This window comes from Sinocyclocheilus anshuiensis, unplaced genomic scaffold (assembly GCF_001515605.1).
Source record: "Sinocyclocheilus anshuiensis isolate Anshui unplaced genomic scaffold, SAMN03320099.WGS_v1.1 scaffold665, whole genome shotgun sequence".
Classification (NCBI taxonomy): domain Eukaryota; kingdom Metazoa; phylum Chordata; class Actinopteri; order Cypriniformes; family Cyprinidae; genus Sinocyclocheilus; species Sinocyclocheilus anshuiensis.
Genome location: NW_015537961.1, coordinates 61061 through 76955, shown reverse-complemented (window position 1 = coordinate 76955; position 15895 = coordinate 61061). Strand labels below are relative to the sequence as shown.

The 15895-nt window shown below is 36.0% G+C and overlaps 2 protein-coding genes across 3 annotated transcripts in view; one reads left to right on the top strand and one right to left on the bottom strand.

Moving 5' to 3' along the window:
- LOC107667027 (AT-rich interactive domain-containing protein 4B-like) overlaps window positions 1-3302 on the bottom strand; it is a 97706-nt gene extending 94404 nt beyond the window's left edge. Inside the window, exon 1 of the mRNA XM_016458609.1 lies at window positions 3145-3302. The gene's annotated coding sequence lies outside the window, so the exon portion shown is untranslated. The remainder of the gene's footprint in view (window positions 1-3144) is intronic.
- A 3380-nt stretch (window positions 3303-6682) lies between these two features.
- The window catches only part of LOC107667013 (geranylgeranyl pyrophosphate synthase), a 37793-nt gene continuing 28580 nt past the window's right edge, over window positions 6683-15895 (top strand). Inside the window, exons 1-2 of one of the 2 annotated variants that reach the window (XM_016458598.1) lie at window positions 6683-6958; window positions 13487-13581. In XM_016458598.1, coding sequence (XP_016314084.1) covers window positions 6915-6958; window positions 13487-13581 — 139 coding nt within the window. In that variant the 5' untranslated portion in view covers window positions 6683-6914. Of the gene's footprint in view, window positions 6959-13483; window positions 13582-15895 lie in introns of both variants that reach the window. The other variant, XM_016458591.1, reaches the window with a different exon arrangement.

Here is a 15895-nt window from a genome sequence, read left to right as displayed (position 1 = left end):
GCAGAAGAAACCCAGAAAACGCCTATCGCTGCAGCTGAATAAACAGAACAGAAACAGAAACAGATTCAACTGCTTTCACTGATTCAACGTGACTAATAAACACACGACTACGGCAATATACGGTTTATCTGAGTTCTTATTATTATAATTTTCATTAAAATAAAGTATATTTATAATGCAATGCCTTTATCACTGCTTAAATACTATGAAATATGTTGCGTGCCTTATTCTGTGTAAGAAGCCACATCATCTCACAGAAGGATTTATTTCAAACACTCGACTGACGTTATGAAGTGAGTTTGGAGTAAAAATATGTTATTAAATGTGGTATTTTCACATGCTTTCAGATGGAGCAGCATTTACTACACAGAGCCGTAGTTCACTGAGAAGCTATGCAAACAGCTGCCATTATCGCGAACGATTTCTTTGATTTCATAATCGCGCAATAAAATCGTCTGCGATTTTTTTGCGTAACTTGTCAGTGAACTACGGCAAGACCGTGACAACGGCCGTCTTTGAACCCCTCTCACTGTACGACATAGGACCACCGTTTACGAGCCACGATCACAGAAATTGCCACAATTGTTTCACGATGCCAATCTTTCGTCTGGGACAGCCGAAAATCGTGCAGTGTGTCGAAGGCTTTAAACATCGGGTTTAGTGATGTCACAAACCCAGGGAGAAGCTCGTTGCAGTCCCTACCAGCCTTTTTTGTAGTCAAGTCAAGTCAAGTCACCTTTATTTATATAGCGCTTTTAACAATACAGATTGTGTCAAAGCAACTGAACAGCATTAATTAGGAAAATAGTGTCAATAATGCAAAATGACAATAGTAAACACAAATTTTTCAGTTAAAGACAGTTCATCATTGAATTCAGTGATGTCAACATCCAGCTCAGTTTAAATAGTATCTTTGCAATCAAGTCAACGGTATCGCTGGAAATGAAGTGTCCCCAACTAAGCAAGCCAGAGGCGACAGCGGCAAGGAACCAAAACTCCATCGGTGACAGAATGGAGAAAAAACCTTGGGAGAAACCAGGCTCAGTCGGGGGGCCAGTTCTCCTCCGACCAGACGAACCAGCAGTACGGAAAAATCAATTTAAGACGTAATAAAACAGACGATGAACACTATTAACAGCAATTATTATATGATGCAATCAAACTTATAGCAAAATGTGGTAGTTCTGTATGTTGTTTCAGGGTTGGCATCATCTGAGGTCCTCTGAGGGGTTGGCATCATCTCTTCTCAGGTGTCCTTAAACAGTGATTTCTTTCAAATAAAATATCTCCCTTCGCATTGAACGTTAAAAGTTTAAAAAGCAAAATCATAATCAACCACCCCTTTAAGGCTTAAAAGTGACTATTTGCTAACTTATGCTGCGTTCAAGTCCTCCTGGGACGTTCTTACTTACGAGTTGACAAGTCGTAATTACTATGTCAAGTCAGTTTAGTCGGCACAAGATGGCGGTGTACCTTCTTTTAATAAATTTCAAGAAAATACAAGAGGGTCTGTTAACTCTGCTTATAGAAAATGAAGATTAAAGAATTCGCATCAGGTGTGTTTTTAATGTTTTTAAAAAAGTAATTTATGAAGCCACTTTAATCTGTATCGCATAAAAACTTAATCAAAACTATCGATTTAAACAAAAATTTACCGTCAACTACAGACAATTCCGCCATGTTTCTCATTGACACGCCCCCAACTCGGAAACTCGGGGCTTAAAGAAAATTTCGAGTTTCCCACTCGTAATAACGACTTTGTGGTGGCGTTCATGTGCGTTCAACTCGTAAATACGATCTATCCGACATGACTTGAACGCACCATTAGTCACCGAATTAAACCAACCCCCATCCCTTCAACCACACGCCCTCTTTCCGAAACCCCGCCCTCCACAGACATGCCAGCGATGTCAGCACAACATGATTGACGGGCAGAGCGCGTTTCTGATTGGCTAAAACAAGGACGGGCCACTGTCACTGATTGGCTGTCTGTCACAGATATTTGTGATTTGTAAAGACACCTATTCAGTGATAACAGTCAGGTAATGGGGACATTTTATTTGTGGTATTTGGAGAGAAAAAAAATGGCTTACAACACCTTTAGGCTGCGAGTGTTTCAGGCGTTTAAAATGTAATGATCGCGAACGGTGAGCTCTTCGCTTCCACAGAACGGAGTTGAGGAGTCAGCATTACAATCGAGTAAAACAACTAGTTAAAGTTAAGCGTGGCGTTGATAAACTACAGTAGTCTGCGCGCGCGGGTTTGCGTAACGTCGTCTGCGCTACAGCATTATGACGCCATTTCTGTGCCACACAACTGCAGACGCTTTGACGTCGACATTCTTAACATTGCGACGTTCAGCGCTGCTTTGAACGTAACGTTACAAGGGAACGAAATCCGACGCCCCGTTCTTTATTACTGCAAGCCGCGTTGACTTCACGAAGTGGGACGATAGCGATATTGCGATTTCGAATAAAGCCAGACAGTCTGATGGAGAAAAGCGCGCAAACTAGACGGTTAAATCACAAAGAACTGACGGTGTTTAAATGGAGGCGACAAAATGCTGACGGCTGTCGACACAATGAACGATCCGAACAAGGTCAACCTAAAAGGGTTCGTACAACTTGGTCCGATCGGGGAAATCGGACTTATTTGAGAGAATGAAAAACAAATGCGTCGGTGTCAGCCCTAACGACATTGTCGCGTTCAGGCGTTCTAACGTCGAAACAGAGCCTTTAATCTTCGCAAACGCAACTGTCTTCGCTGACAACTAGGGATGAGATCTCAACGCTTGTAGTCGAAACATCTCTTTTTCGATCGCACAAAGCCTTATGTAAGGGATCCAGCAGCGAACAGAACCTTTTCGCGAATTCCAGCACAACATCAGCTGAAGCCCAAAGTTGGCCAATCTGCTGCATATGCTAATAAAGGCGAACAAAAAGTCCCCCGCTGTTTAGACGCACTTATTTACGTCGAAAATAAGGTTAGCAGAAACCGTAGATCGCGGTCTCGCGGTTAAAACGGCGATTCGCCCGAATAATGTTAACAAGTGCTAATTTAGAAGCTCGACGCGGCGTAACGTTAGTTTTCGCTCGATCTCCGTCTCCATTATCTGACTTTATCTGGTCAACAAGAACGTCCTACCTGATATATCCGGCAGATCGCGATGTCCCTGCGGTTAAATTAGTAATCCATTGGAAACCATCGACGGAAACGTCGTCCGAAAATGTAGGAAAGGCGTCGGGATGCGAATCCGACAAAAATCGCTCCGCAATCGCTTTCTGTGGTAATCCTCTCTCCGCTTCTGAAGCCGACTGAACGATACACAAACCAGGGTTGCCAGGTTTTCACAACAAAACCCGGCCAGTTGATATTCAAAACTAGCCTAATCGCGTTTCTGGGGCGGGTAAAATAGCTACACGTTTTTGGCGGGGTTTCCCTGGTAAAAGTCGCATTCCAGTGTCTAAATACCACGTTATTGGGGTCGCTTCAACCCGCGAACATAAAAAAACGACCCGCGGAAACGGTGTTAAAACCGCGGACCTGGCAACACTGACACAAACCGCCCCCGTCCGTTTTCTATTGGAAGTTCAAATCGGAGCAAACCGTCTCGGCGTTCGGTTAATCGCAAAGACACATGGGACTTGTATGTTTTGAATGTGACTCCCGCGTTATGCCGTCACTGGGGTAATGGAACACACAGTGACGACGTGAACTACACTTCCCAGAGTTCAATAGTGAGTGGCGAAATATCGCCAGGCTCCGCCCACTTTCACGCGCCTGCTAATCATCTGATGATGAAAAGTCTAAATGTTTATTTGAATAAAAGAAATAAACAATCACCCAGTCCTTATTTAATATTTAGATATTTTCCTGAAGCAGTAAAACGCAGCGTCATTTGTTGTCCTTGACATAACTGTGAGACTTGCATGATTTTAAAACGACATTCACGAAAATGTAATAACAACAACAACATTATTCAGTGTAATTTAACATTGCATCCGCACAATTGTATTTTCTTACAAAGTATATTGTGGTCCCCAAATATCAAACTCCTCATCTTACATGGGTATTGATATATTTTATTTTACAAATGCTGAATTTTTAATTGTATTTTTTTTAAACTAGTTTTATTTTGCATTTCAACATTAACAGAACAACACAGGCGAACATAACAGAGAAACATAATGCATTGCAAGAAATTAATCAAAATAAAATAATGCATTCATACATCCAAACAATGTACATAATCACACTGATTAAACAAATCAAATAATTTCTTGGCCTTATCACTTCTCATATTTTTTAAACAGCATCTGAAAACTCACTTGTCCAAACTTGCTTTTGTCTAATCTGTTCTTTTAATTTTATTTTTTTTACAATTTTGATGTAAGTACTTTGTGACACTTGCTCTTGAAAGGTGCTACAGAAATAAACATTGCTTGCTTACTTAAAGACATTAAACCGGGGTGCTGTTTTCAAAACTTTACATTTGTGAATAAAGTATTTTAAAACGAGAAGTAAACAATTTACAACAAAGTCTACACTTTTGTCCTCCACATTTACTCCAATTTTCACCTTGTCCCAAGTAATCGATGGAAAAATAGATATTCTTTGTTTTATCCAATGACATACTTCAGTCTAAAATGAATTAACCCAATCATGATTACAGAATTGACAAATGTTACAATGCACATTCAATCTTAATCTCAGAAATTCCTTAGCAAGATAAATATCATACATCATTTTAAAATGCACTTCTTTGCATTTTGGTGGAAGAGGACATCTGCTGAAAATTATATAGTTAATAAGTTAATAAAACTTTTTTTTATTATATACATTGTGTGTATCCTAACCCACTCATTCTACTCAATTAGCCTCTAACTTGAATAATACATATAATAAAAAATATATATAATATTAAATACATATGAAATATTTAGTAAAATATTTTATATGTATTTTAATTATATATACACACATTCTTGTAGTTGCATATATATTTTACTAAATATTATTAAAGCATATTACTCAAATATAGGCAAGGCAAGGCAAGTTTATTTATATAGCACATTTCATACACAATGGTAATTCAAAGTGCAATATATTAATATTAAAACACATTTTTGTGCATAACAAGAACAGTAGACTATTCAACTATTATCAATTGCATTCATAATAGCATCATAGGGGATAACTTACAAGAATTAATCATAAGAAAAGGATTTAAAAATTCTATACATCTTTTTTGCGTTTTTATTTCTTAGATTTTTTTAAGGCTTCAATGTAATGCTTAAGTTCTCATGTAATGTTAGGTTTATTATTAGTCCCTTTTTGTTTGTGTATATGGCATTTCCCATGCATAATTATTAAATTAATCACCAATCATTTTTGTTTGTGTGTATGGTATTTCCCATACATAATTATTAAATTAATCACCAAATGTTGCTCCAAACTCTTATTTTTATACAACAAAAATATATCTTTACCATAGAACCGTGTCTTTAATTTTATACATTTAAATATTAGATATTCAATATCATTCCAAAACATTTGGGTAAATACACAATCATAAAATAAGTGTTTTATTTATCAAATCAAATGAATAACTTTATAACTAACATCTTTAATTTTATTGGTGAGACAGTATTTGCAGAGCGCTTCTTCAGGCTCCGCCCACTTTCCGCGCCTGCGCTCTGTGGACTCCATGGCGTATTTAAGCGCGAGCAGCAGGGATGAGTGAGCTTCCGGTCAAACCCAGACGTGACAGATCAGCTGAAGGCTCTCTGGCGCGTCTTAAAAATCTATTTTACATTCATTTAACGGGATATTACAGTAATAAGGATGATGACTCGCCGTTTTGATCGCGTTTTTAATGAGCTGTGAATTGAAGTGGAGTTAAATTGTCGTCTTTGGCTAATCGGCTAATGCTAGCGAGCTGGCATGGGAAAAGCTGGGGGAAATATATATTTTACTAAATATTATTAAAGCATATTACTCAAATATAGGCAAGGCAAGGCAAGTTTATTTATATAGCACATTTCATACACAATGGTAATTCAAAGTGCAATATATTAATATTAAAACACATTTTTGTGCATAACAAGAACAGTAGACTATTCAACTATTATCAATTGCATTCATAATAGCATCATAGGGGATAACTTACAAGAATTAATCATAAGAAAAGGATTTAAAAATTCTATACATCTTTTTTGCGTTTTTATTTCTTAGATTTTTTTAAGGCTTCAATGTAATGCTTAAGTTCTCATGTAATGTTAGGTTTATTATTAGTCCCTTTTTGTTTGTGTATATGGCATTTCCCATGCATAATTATTAAATTAATCACCAAATTTCGCTCCAAACTCTTATTTTTATACAAGAAAAAAATATATCTTTACCAGAGAATCGAGTCTTTAATTTTATACATTTAAATATTAGATATTCAATATCATTCCAAAACATTTGGGTAAATACACAATCATAAAATAAGTGTTTTATTTATCAAATCAAATGAATAACTTTATAACTAACATCTTTAATTTTATTGGTGAGACAGTATTTGCTGAGCGTTTCTTCAGGCTCCACCCACTTTCTTCAGGCTCCGCCCACTTTCCGCGCCTGCGCTCTGTGGACTCCATGGCGTATTTAAGCGCGAGCAGCAGGGATGAGTGAGCTTCCGGTCAAACCCAGACGTGACAGATCAGCTGAAGGCTCTCTGGCGCGTCTTGAAAATCTATTTTACATTCATTTAACGGGATATTACAGTAATAAGGATGATGACTCGCCGTTTTGATGGCGTTTTTAATGAGCTGTGAATCGAAGTGGAGTTAAATTGTCGTCTTTGGCTAATCGGTTAATGCTAGCGAGCTGGCATGGGAAAAGCTGGGGGAAATTGAAACCGGAAGAGTGACATGCTGGATTACGAAGGCGGAAGTGCGGATTGTCGATCTGGAAGGTGGGTGGGGCAGCATTTTACTTTGTTACTTTACTGTCTGTTTTTTCTTAATATTAACATTTTTATAATTAAATGTACGCTTATAACAATAATAATAATAACACTATACATAATAGACATGATTGTAATTTATTATAATATTATAAATGTACGTTTAATAATAAGACGTTATTGTAATTTATTATTCTGTTGTTATAAATGTATATTTACAATAGTAAAAATAATAAAGACGTACATGTATAATAATAATAATAATAATATATGAAGCGTTTTTAATTTATTATACATTATTATTATTAAATTATGTATATTAATTATAATTGTTTATTTTTATATTATATATTTAATTATTTATTGTTGTTGTTGTTATAAATGTACAATAATAATAGTAATTTTATTAAGTAAAACCAGACTAATTATGTTATAGTTACCTGTTATTGTAACTTATTTTATTGTTAAGAATGTACATTTATAAATATTAATATTTATAATAGACATGTACATTTTATATTTACAATAGTAAAAATAATAAAGACGTACATGTATAATAATAATATATGAAGCGTTTTTAATTTATTATTATTAAATATATATTATTAATTATAATTGTTTATTTTTATATTATATATTTAATTATTTATTATTGTTATTATTATTATAAATTAATGTACAATAATAGTAATAATTTTATTAAGTAAAACCAGACTAATTATGTTATAGTTACCTGTTATTGCAACTTATTTTATTGTTAAGAATGTACATTTATAAATATCAATATTTATAATAGACATGTACATTTATAGCAATAGCAACATTAATAATAAAGACGTCATTTTAATTTATTATTATTATTATTATTATTATAAATGCACATTTAATACGTTATTGTAGTTTATTAATGTTTATTATAATAATTGCACATTTATGATTTAATTTAGCTAAAAAAAATATTATATTAAGTGAAAAATAATCAGTACAATTGCATCATAAAAGCAAGTTTGATTATGAAGATCAACTTTTTTTGTGCTAAACTGTTTTATTTAGCACATAACACGTGTTACACCTTCCCTTGGTAAAGTGTCAGTGTGTGTTTACTAATAATACAACAAGGCTTTCACTTCCAAACCACATGGTGAAAGCTGTCAGGCTGGATTGATGGAGTGAGGATGGAGAGCCGTTGTTGAATCATGTACGATCCGTCTCAACTGTCTGGTTATGTTTTCATCACTAGCATGAGGAAAATCCCATCTGAAAACCATATGGAGATGCTGATCTTGTAAAAGCAGCGTTTCTAGGTTTAAAACAGGGTTTGGGAAAGATTTCTGCTGACCTAGACCAGATACATCCTAGCATCGTCCCCTTTCATCCTATATCTCCAGTCCTTTGACTGTATTGAGAGCGAAACCATCAAAGCTGCTGCTCGCGAGTGTTTTGTGTTAGCTTTGTCTCTTTACAACAGTCGGGATTAGGGAGTCAAGACAACACTTATTTTCTCTGTATTGAAATGTAGATATTCTGGAATCTTAACTGCATTATTATATGGTTAGTTGCGTTTTATGATTTGAATTTAGCAGTTTCTAACCTGCCGTCTTTGACCCTATCATAACAGAGCTGGGACCCATTTTTGGGCCCCAAACCACCAGTTAAAAACTATGGATGCTTGTTTCTGTCACAGAATAAAAAAATACAAAAACGTTTTATTTCAGAGTTCGTACTTTTTTTTTCTTTTTTTTTAATTAACTTTTTTTCTGAATTGTGGAAAAAAGTCAGAATTGCGAGAACTTAGAATCATAAGATATAAACTCAGAATTCCGACTTTATCGCAATTCTGAGTTTATATCTTACGATTCTAAGTTTGCATGTCGCAATTCTGACATTTTTCATAATTCATAATAATGCATTTACTAATGCAGCATCTAGTTAACATATTTATGACTTTATAATGATATGAAAACATGTACTGTAGTATACTGTATATTATGTATGGTTTCGTTGTTGATGTTTTAAATATGCATCAGAAGTGTCCCGCTCTGTGCAGCTCGCATCTTCACATGTCAAAACAAACAGCACGAGATGTCAATGATTCCGCCTCTAGAGGCCGCTCGTGTGCTGTATCATGACAGCGGAACTTATCAGCCGCTCCAGCAACGAACGCAACACGGAAAAACTATCGGCATGGATATTTGCCGATAGCTGCTTGCTGCCGATATATTGGCAAAACCCATCAATTTGGAAATGTTGCTACTGTCATGTGACCCACCAGTGTCCGTTGTGTCGCTTCATTTCCATTCATAAATTCTCTCCCATGGCCTCATGGGACAGTAAAGTGTCCATCCAATGCGCACTTCAGAATCACGCCAGAAGTAGTAGGTCATCCGGCTACTTCTCACCTACTGTTTTCCGAATACTATGAATTCGGACATGGGCTACTACTCGCCTTACATACTGTTTTTCACATACTATATAGTAGGGAAGTATGTGATTTCGGACACAGCACAAGTGTATCCTATTGCGTCCTGCTGTAGTACAAACCACGCCCTTCCAAGTTATGCCTACCACTACACTTTACACTAGGGGTCGACCGATAAGTGTTTTTCAGAGCCGATACCGATTATTACAGATCAAGTAGACAGATAACCGATATATGTCTGGTGTAAAAATTTAAATTAATATCAAAATTAAGAATAACAAGGGCTCTGACAAAAACAATCTTTAAATCCTTTTAAATTATTTTATCTGCAAATTGGTTTTGAAAATGACCGATAACCATAAAAATGCTTAATATCTGCACCGATAATCGGTCAAGCCCTACTTTACACCCCCTACAACGAAACAGCCAATTAGGGAATCGCTGATGTTGTCACTACCGCTCTTCTTCTACTTCACTTTCATCGCTTTTTAAGCTTCACTATCGCCACCTAGTGATGAGGCATACAGATTGAATTACATAGCAGCTCACCAGACACCGCAAGTCATCCTGTATATTTACTTCAGTTTCTAAAAAGTATCTTAATTATGAAAATCGTCAGTAAATGTAAATTTTATGTAAGGGGTAGGGTTAGGGGTAGGGTTTTAGCTATGATTGCCATAGGTCTGTATCGATTTGATTACATTATTTATTTTATGTTTTACTACTAGCTGTTATTTTACACTTCGTAAATTTCATAATTTGAAAGCAATACAAATAGCCTTACAAACATTTCATATATAAAACATATGATAATTTACTTGAAAAGATTGTTTTAGTCAATAACATCCACGCTTGTTTCTCTACTTGTAGTAGTAGTAGTAGTAGGCGTAACTTGGAGGGGCGTGGGACGCAGACGGACCCTTCTCCTTAAAAGGCCCAGAAGAGGCCGTGTCTGTTTGAGTGATGGGATGCGACTGCAGAATAATGTCACTGTTGTGTCCATGAAATTGTTTATGAGTCTAGCGCTGCGCTTCCATGACAGCGACATGCTGTAATAAATTGTTCCTATTGATGCTTAAGCTTGCATCTACTGTTTAACTGTCACTTCAGCTGCTGAGATATAACTCACTGAATGAAATGACCCAGTTACATTTACTTGGTTACATCACTAGATCTGATGTTCTGCTCAGTTTGGTGAATTGTAGTGATGAGAATCACTTATAAATAATCCAGCTAATGCAAGTGCTGGTTTTGGTTGTCCTTTAGTCATACAGCGATTAAATAGGCATGACAATTAAACACCTGATGGTTTAAATAGCAACATTTTATCTGGTCACCATATAGGGTTAGGATTAGGGTTGTGCCAATAGACGATAGTATCGTGTATCGACGATAGTCAGAGATACCGCCTGTTGCTGATGCCTATGACGATAGCAAGACGATTATTATTATTATTATCCGTCAAAAATAGACTAGCTCCGGTGGCCGATCAGCTCCGGTGGCCATGTCGGAGCTGTAACGCGCCGCAGACAAGTGCAGTGTAAATAAGGGGTAAGAGATTTATTCATCATGCAGTGTAGATGGCTTCACTGATTATGACGGGAGTGTTTTTAAAAATGCATAATACTTGCGCTAGACTCAGTTATGATGTTCTTTAATGTAATGTTCTTTGCTCGTTTTCTGTAGCTGCTTTTTGAACTGTAAGCATTATAATTTGTAACTTACAATGTTTCTATAAAATTATCATGTAGGGCTGCACGATTAATCGAATGCGATTGTCATGCGCATTTTGATAATGCCGGTTCTGTAATCAGCAGTAAATCATCATCACGTGCTTTCAGATGGAGCAGCATTTACTGCACATAGCCGTAGTTCACTGACAAGCTAAACAAAAAAAAAAATATTCCAGACGATTTTATTGCGCGATTATGAAATCAAAGAAATCGTTCGCGATAATGACAGCTGTTTGCATAGCTTCTCAGTGAACTACGGCTCTGTGAAGTAAATGCTGCTCCATCTGAAAGCATGTGAAAATGCCACATTACTCCAAACTCGCTTCATAAAGTCAGTCGAGAGTTTGAAATAAATCCTTCTGTGAGATGATGTGGCTTCTTACACAGAATAAGGCACGCAACATATTTCATAGTATTTAAGCAGTGATAAAGGCATTGCATTATAAATATACTTTATTTTAATGAAAATTATAATAATAAGAACTCAGATAAACCGTATATTGCCGTAGTCGTGTGTTTATTAGTCACGTTGAATCAATGAAAGCAGTTGAATCTCTGGCCTTCAGATGGAGATTTACTGCTGATCACAGAACCGTGCTTCACTGAAAGATACGCATGACAATCACAGCTGCTGTCGAAATTGCGATCTCGATTCCATTGATTTATCGTGCAGCTCTATCATGTTAAATACAAATTCAGTCATATTAAAAACATTAGGCTGCTTTTAGCCATATACTAGTAAATGCTGCTCCATCTGAAAGCATGTGAAAATGCCACATTACTCCAAACTCGCTTCATAAAGTCAGTCGAGAGTTTGAAATAAATCCTTCTGTGAGATGATGTGGCTTCTTACACAGAATAAGGCACGCAACATATTTCATAGTATTTAAGCAGTGATAAAGGCATTGCATTATAAATATACTTTATTTTAATGAAAATTATAATAATAAGAACTCAGATAAACCGTATATTGCCGTAGTCGTGTGTTTATTAGTCACGTTGAATCAATGAAAGCAGTTGAATCTTCTGTTTATTCAGCTGCAGTGATAGGCATTTTCTGGGTTTCTTCTGCGAGGCGTATTTGGCGTTTCAGCGCGAGGGCGCCCTCTGGCCTTCAGATGGAGATTTACTGCTGATCACAGAACCGTGCTTCACTGAAAGATACGCATGACAATCACAGCTGCTGTCGAAATTGCGATCTCGATTCCATTGATTTATCGTGCAGCTCTATCATGTTAAATACAAATTCAATCATATTAAAAACATTAGGCTGCTTTTAGCCATATACTGGAGTTGGTTCACTTTCCGGCAATGAGACTAGGTAAATAAATAAATTAGCACGATAATATAGTGTATCGGTCATCTCACAGGCTGACGATATGAAAAATGAGCATATCGCCCAACACTAGTTAGGATTATTCATTAATAAACAATGAGTCTTTTATATAATGGCAGCAACAGCAAATTAAACACCAATATTCAATTAATAGTTACATTTTAGTCAGAATAATCAGAATAAACAAATAATTTCATGCATTTAAGCTTTAATGCCTTAGGTCAAAATGTTAAATTCATGTGAATCTATGTTATGTAAATATGTGTGTACACTACAATTCAAAAGTTTGTTTTTTAAAGAAATTTAATACTTTTACAAAAGATTTCTATTTCAAATAAATGCTGGTCTTTTGAATTTTCCCTTTAAAGAATCCTGAAATATAAAATGTATCTCAGTTTCCACAAAAATATGAAGCAGCACAACTGTTTTCAGCATTGATAATAATCCGAAATGTTTCTTGAGCAGCAAATTAGAATGATTTCTGAAGATCATGTGACACTGAAGACTAGAGCAATGATGCTGAAAATTCAGCTTTGATCACAGGAATAAATTACATTTTAACATTCATATAGAAAACAGCTATTTAAAATTGTAAGAATGTTTGAGAATGTTTACTGTATTTTTGAGCAAATAAATGCAGCCTTGGTGAGCAGCAGAAGAACATTTAAAAAAAAATCTTACTGACCCCAGTAGTGTATTTAAATATGGATATTACATTTTGTAGACACTTGTACGTTTCATGAAACATCATAAATTTCTTTCAAGAGTAAGTTAAATTGAGATCTACTAAAATAGGTTTGTTCTGGAACAAATGAAGCCCTGCTTACTGTGGGAAAACCCCATAGCGCCAGACATTGCATGCATAATGTTAGCAGTTTACCAGGAAGTAAAGCAAATCAAATGAATGTCAACTCAGCCAGGAATAATTGGCTGTTAGATGCCGCTGCAGTACGAGTGCGCCAAGCGTTTAGATATAAGAGAAAATACTGAACTGTCACCTTCTGTGGAGGCTGTGTTTTTACTCTCGCTCTCGTTTTCTCTCTCAGCAGGTTTCTTTGTAGAAACGGAGGGATGGACGGAGACGAAAGAGCAACTTCTGAAAGGATTCTTCTGGAACCGTACAAGTACTTGTTACAGCTGCCAGGTGAGAGCATCTGTAGGGCATTACGGATTTATTTTTGGCTGCATGTATGTACAGTACAGTGGTGCTGAAGGAATAAATCACACAAAATACAAATTCATTTACTCACCATCATGGCATTCAGAAGCTGTGACTTTCTTCTGTGGAACACGAGGAAAAACTGACTTAGGAATGGAAATAGACTGAATTTTAGGTTGTTGTTTGATAGTTTGAGACAAAATTCAAGCCATTTTGAATATGCAAAATTAAGAATAAGATTATCAGTGAGTAATGGCTTAAATTTTAGTAGTTTTTTTTGGCATATAGTGCAAAAGTAGTATGAATTTTGTTATGGTCTATTCAGACAGAATATTATAGCTGTGGTCACCATGAACTGTCATTATATAAAAAAAAGATCTATGTAAATATTCTTCAAATATTGTTACTTTACTGTATTGTATCTAGAGTAGTCAGTCATTCGTATGGGTTTGGAACACATTGAGTGAATGTTTGCTTTAATGTTGCTGAATGTCTTGGATATTAATAGTCTGGCTTGGTCTTGTCTAAAATGTAGGTTAAAGGATATTTTAAGAACGGCGTCGCTGTAGGAAAATCACTTTATGGAGATGAAGGGGATTTCAGTGGGATTTTATAATGAAATGAGTCTTGATCACTGCACTATGGTAATTTAGTACAGAATTATGCAGCAGTCCTAAATGAAACAAATGTCGTTTGCTGAAATCGTGAAATACTTCCACATTTTGCATGACTTTATTTTGAGCTGCTCTAAGCTGGAATAATTTAAAGGGATACTTCACTCAAAAATGAAAATTAGCCCATGATTTACTCGCCCTCAAGTAGGGCTGCCACTAACGACTATTTTTATTTCGATGAATCTATCGACTAATTTGTCGATTAATCGATTGATCTAAACGATTACTTTCCCACCAAAAAATCTACTATTTTACGTAAGAATATTTTATTAAACTATATTTTATTAAACCAAATGAAATCCAAATTTCTATGAAATCCTTTTTTTAAAGCAAAAGTAAAGTGCAACAGAGTGCAAGAAGCAAGTGTCCATCTCATAGTCCAAATCACTGAAATCAGAGTTCAGTATTATAGTGTAAGAATGACAACATATCCACGTGTTCTGGTCTACTAATAATAAAATAATAAAAAAACACTTTTTAAATGAGTATTTACCAGAAATATTATTTACCAGAATTTATTTAGGAGAAAAATGTAAATGTGCAGTAGGACTGCACGATAAATCGAAATGGAATCGAGATAGCGATTCGACAGAAGCTGCGATTATCATGCGTAATCACAAATACAGCCGTATTACAGGCCGTTTGCTTTACTGCTTCCTGCAGCGCCGTGCATCGGTCAGAATTGCATTGAGAATGACTTTTAAATTAAATGAATTCAAATTCACATTAATTCATAAGTCATTTTTTAACAACAAAAAAGAAGGATGTATTTAGTTCAAACTAGGGCTGCACGATAAATCAAAATGGAATCGAGATCGCGATTCGACAGAAGCTGCGATTATCATGCGTATCTTTCAGTGAAGCACGGTTCTGTGACCAGCAGTAAATCTCCATCCAAAGGCCAGAGGGCCAGTGTTGCCAAACCCCTCCCTCAGAAGATCTCTAGAACCACCCTCAAAAGTTTGTGCAAGTCCAGAACAGAGACGAGTTGCTTGCAATAAGACAAAAAACAGCCGGTTGCCGATCGCATGAGTTCCAGGGGAAGCTCCTTCAGTCGTCATACACACACACGTGACTGACCGCTTGCTCGCACCAACAGGAGGAGGAGGGTCGTGTTACTCTCTACACTGGACTCAACCTGAGGGATTCCTACACTTTCAGTCTTTGAGGAGACATGAAAAACAGCGCATACCGCAGGAACGGTATAACGGAAAATATTAACGGTTTTGAAACCGTGAAATTTTCAAATCGCGGTATACCTTGAAACCGGTAACTGGCCCGTGCCTAATGTATTATAAACAATAGAGCTAATGTACATTAAGCATTACAACAAAGGCCTGCAGAGGGTGCCAACGGCCTGATGATTGTTTTTACACATTGCTGTACGATCTAATACTTGTTTAATATTGACCAAGCACCATTTCATTCAAATGTCCACTTAATCTTTAATATTTAGCCATTTCTTTACAACAGAAATGCTATAGCCACTGTAATTTAATGAATATGTGGACATCAAAACGTGTAAACTCAGAGTGAGGGCTTAAGCGTTTATTTTGAAACCGCGAGATAATGATGTATTGTGCTGTGTTTGTGTGGATTTATAAATGATTTACCTTACAAATCTG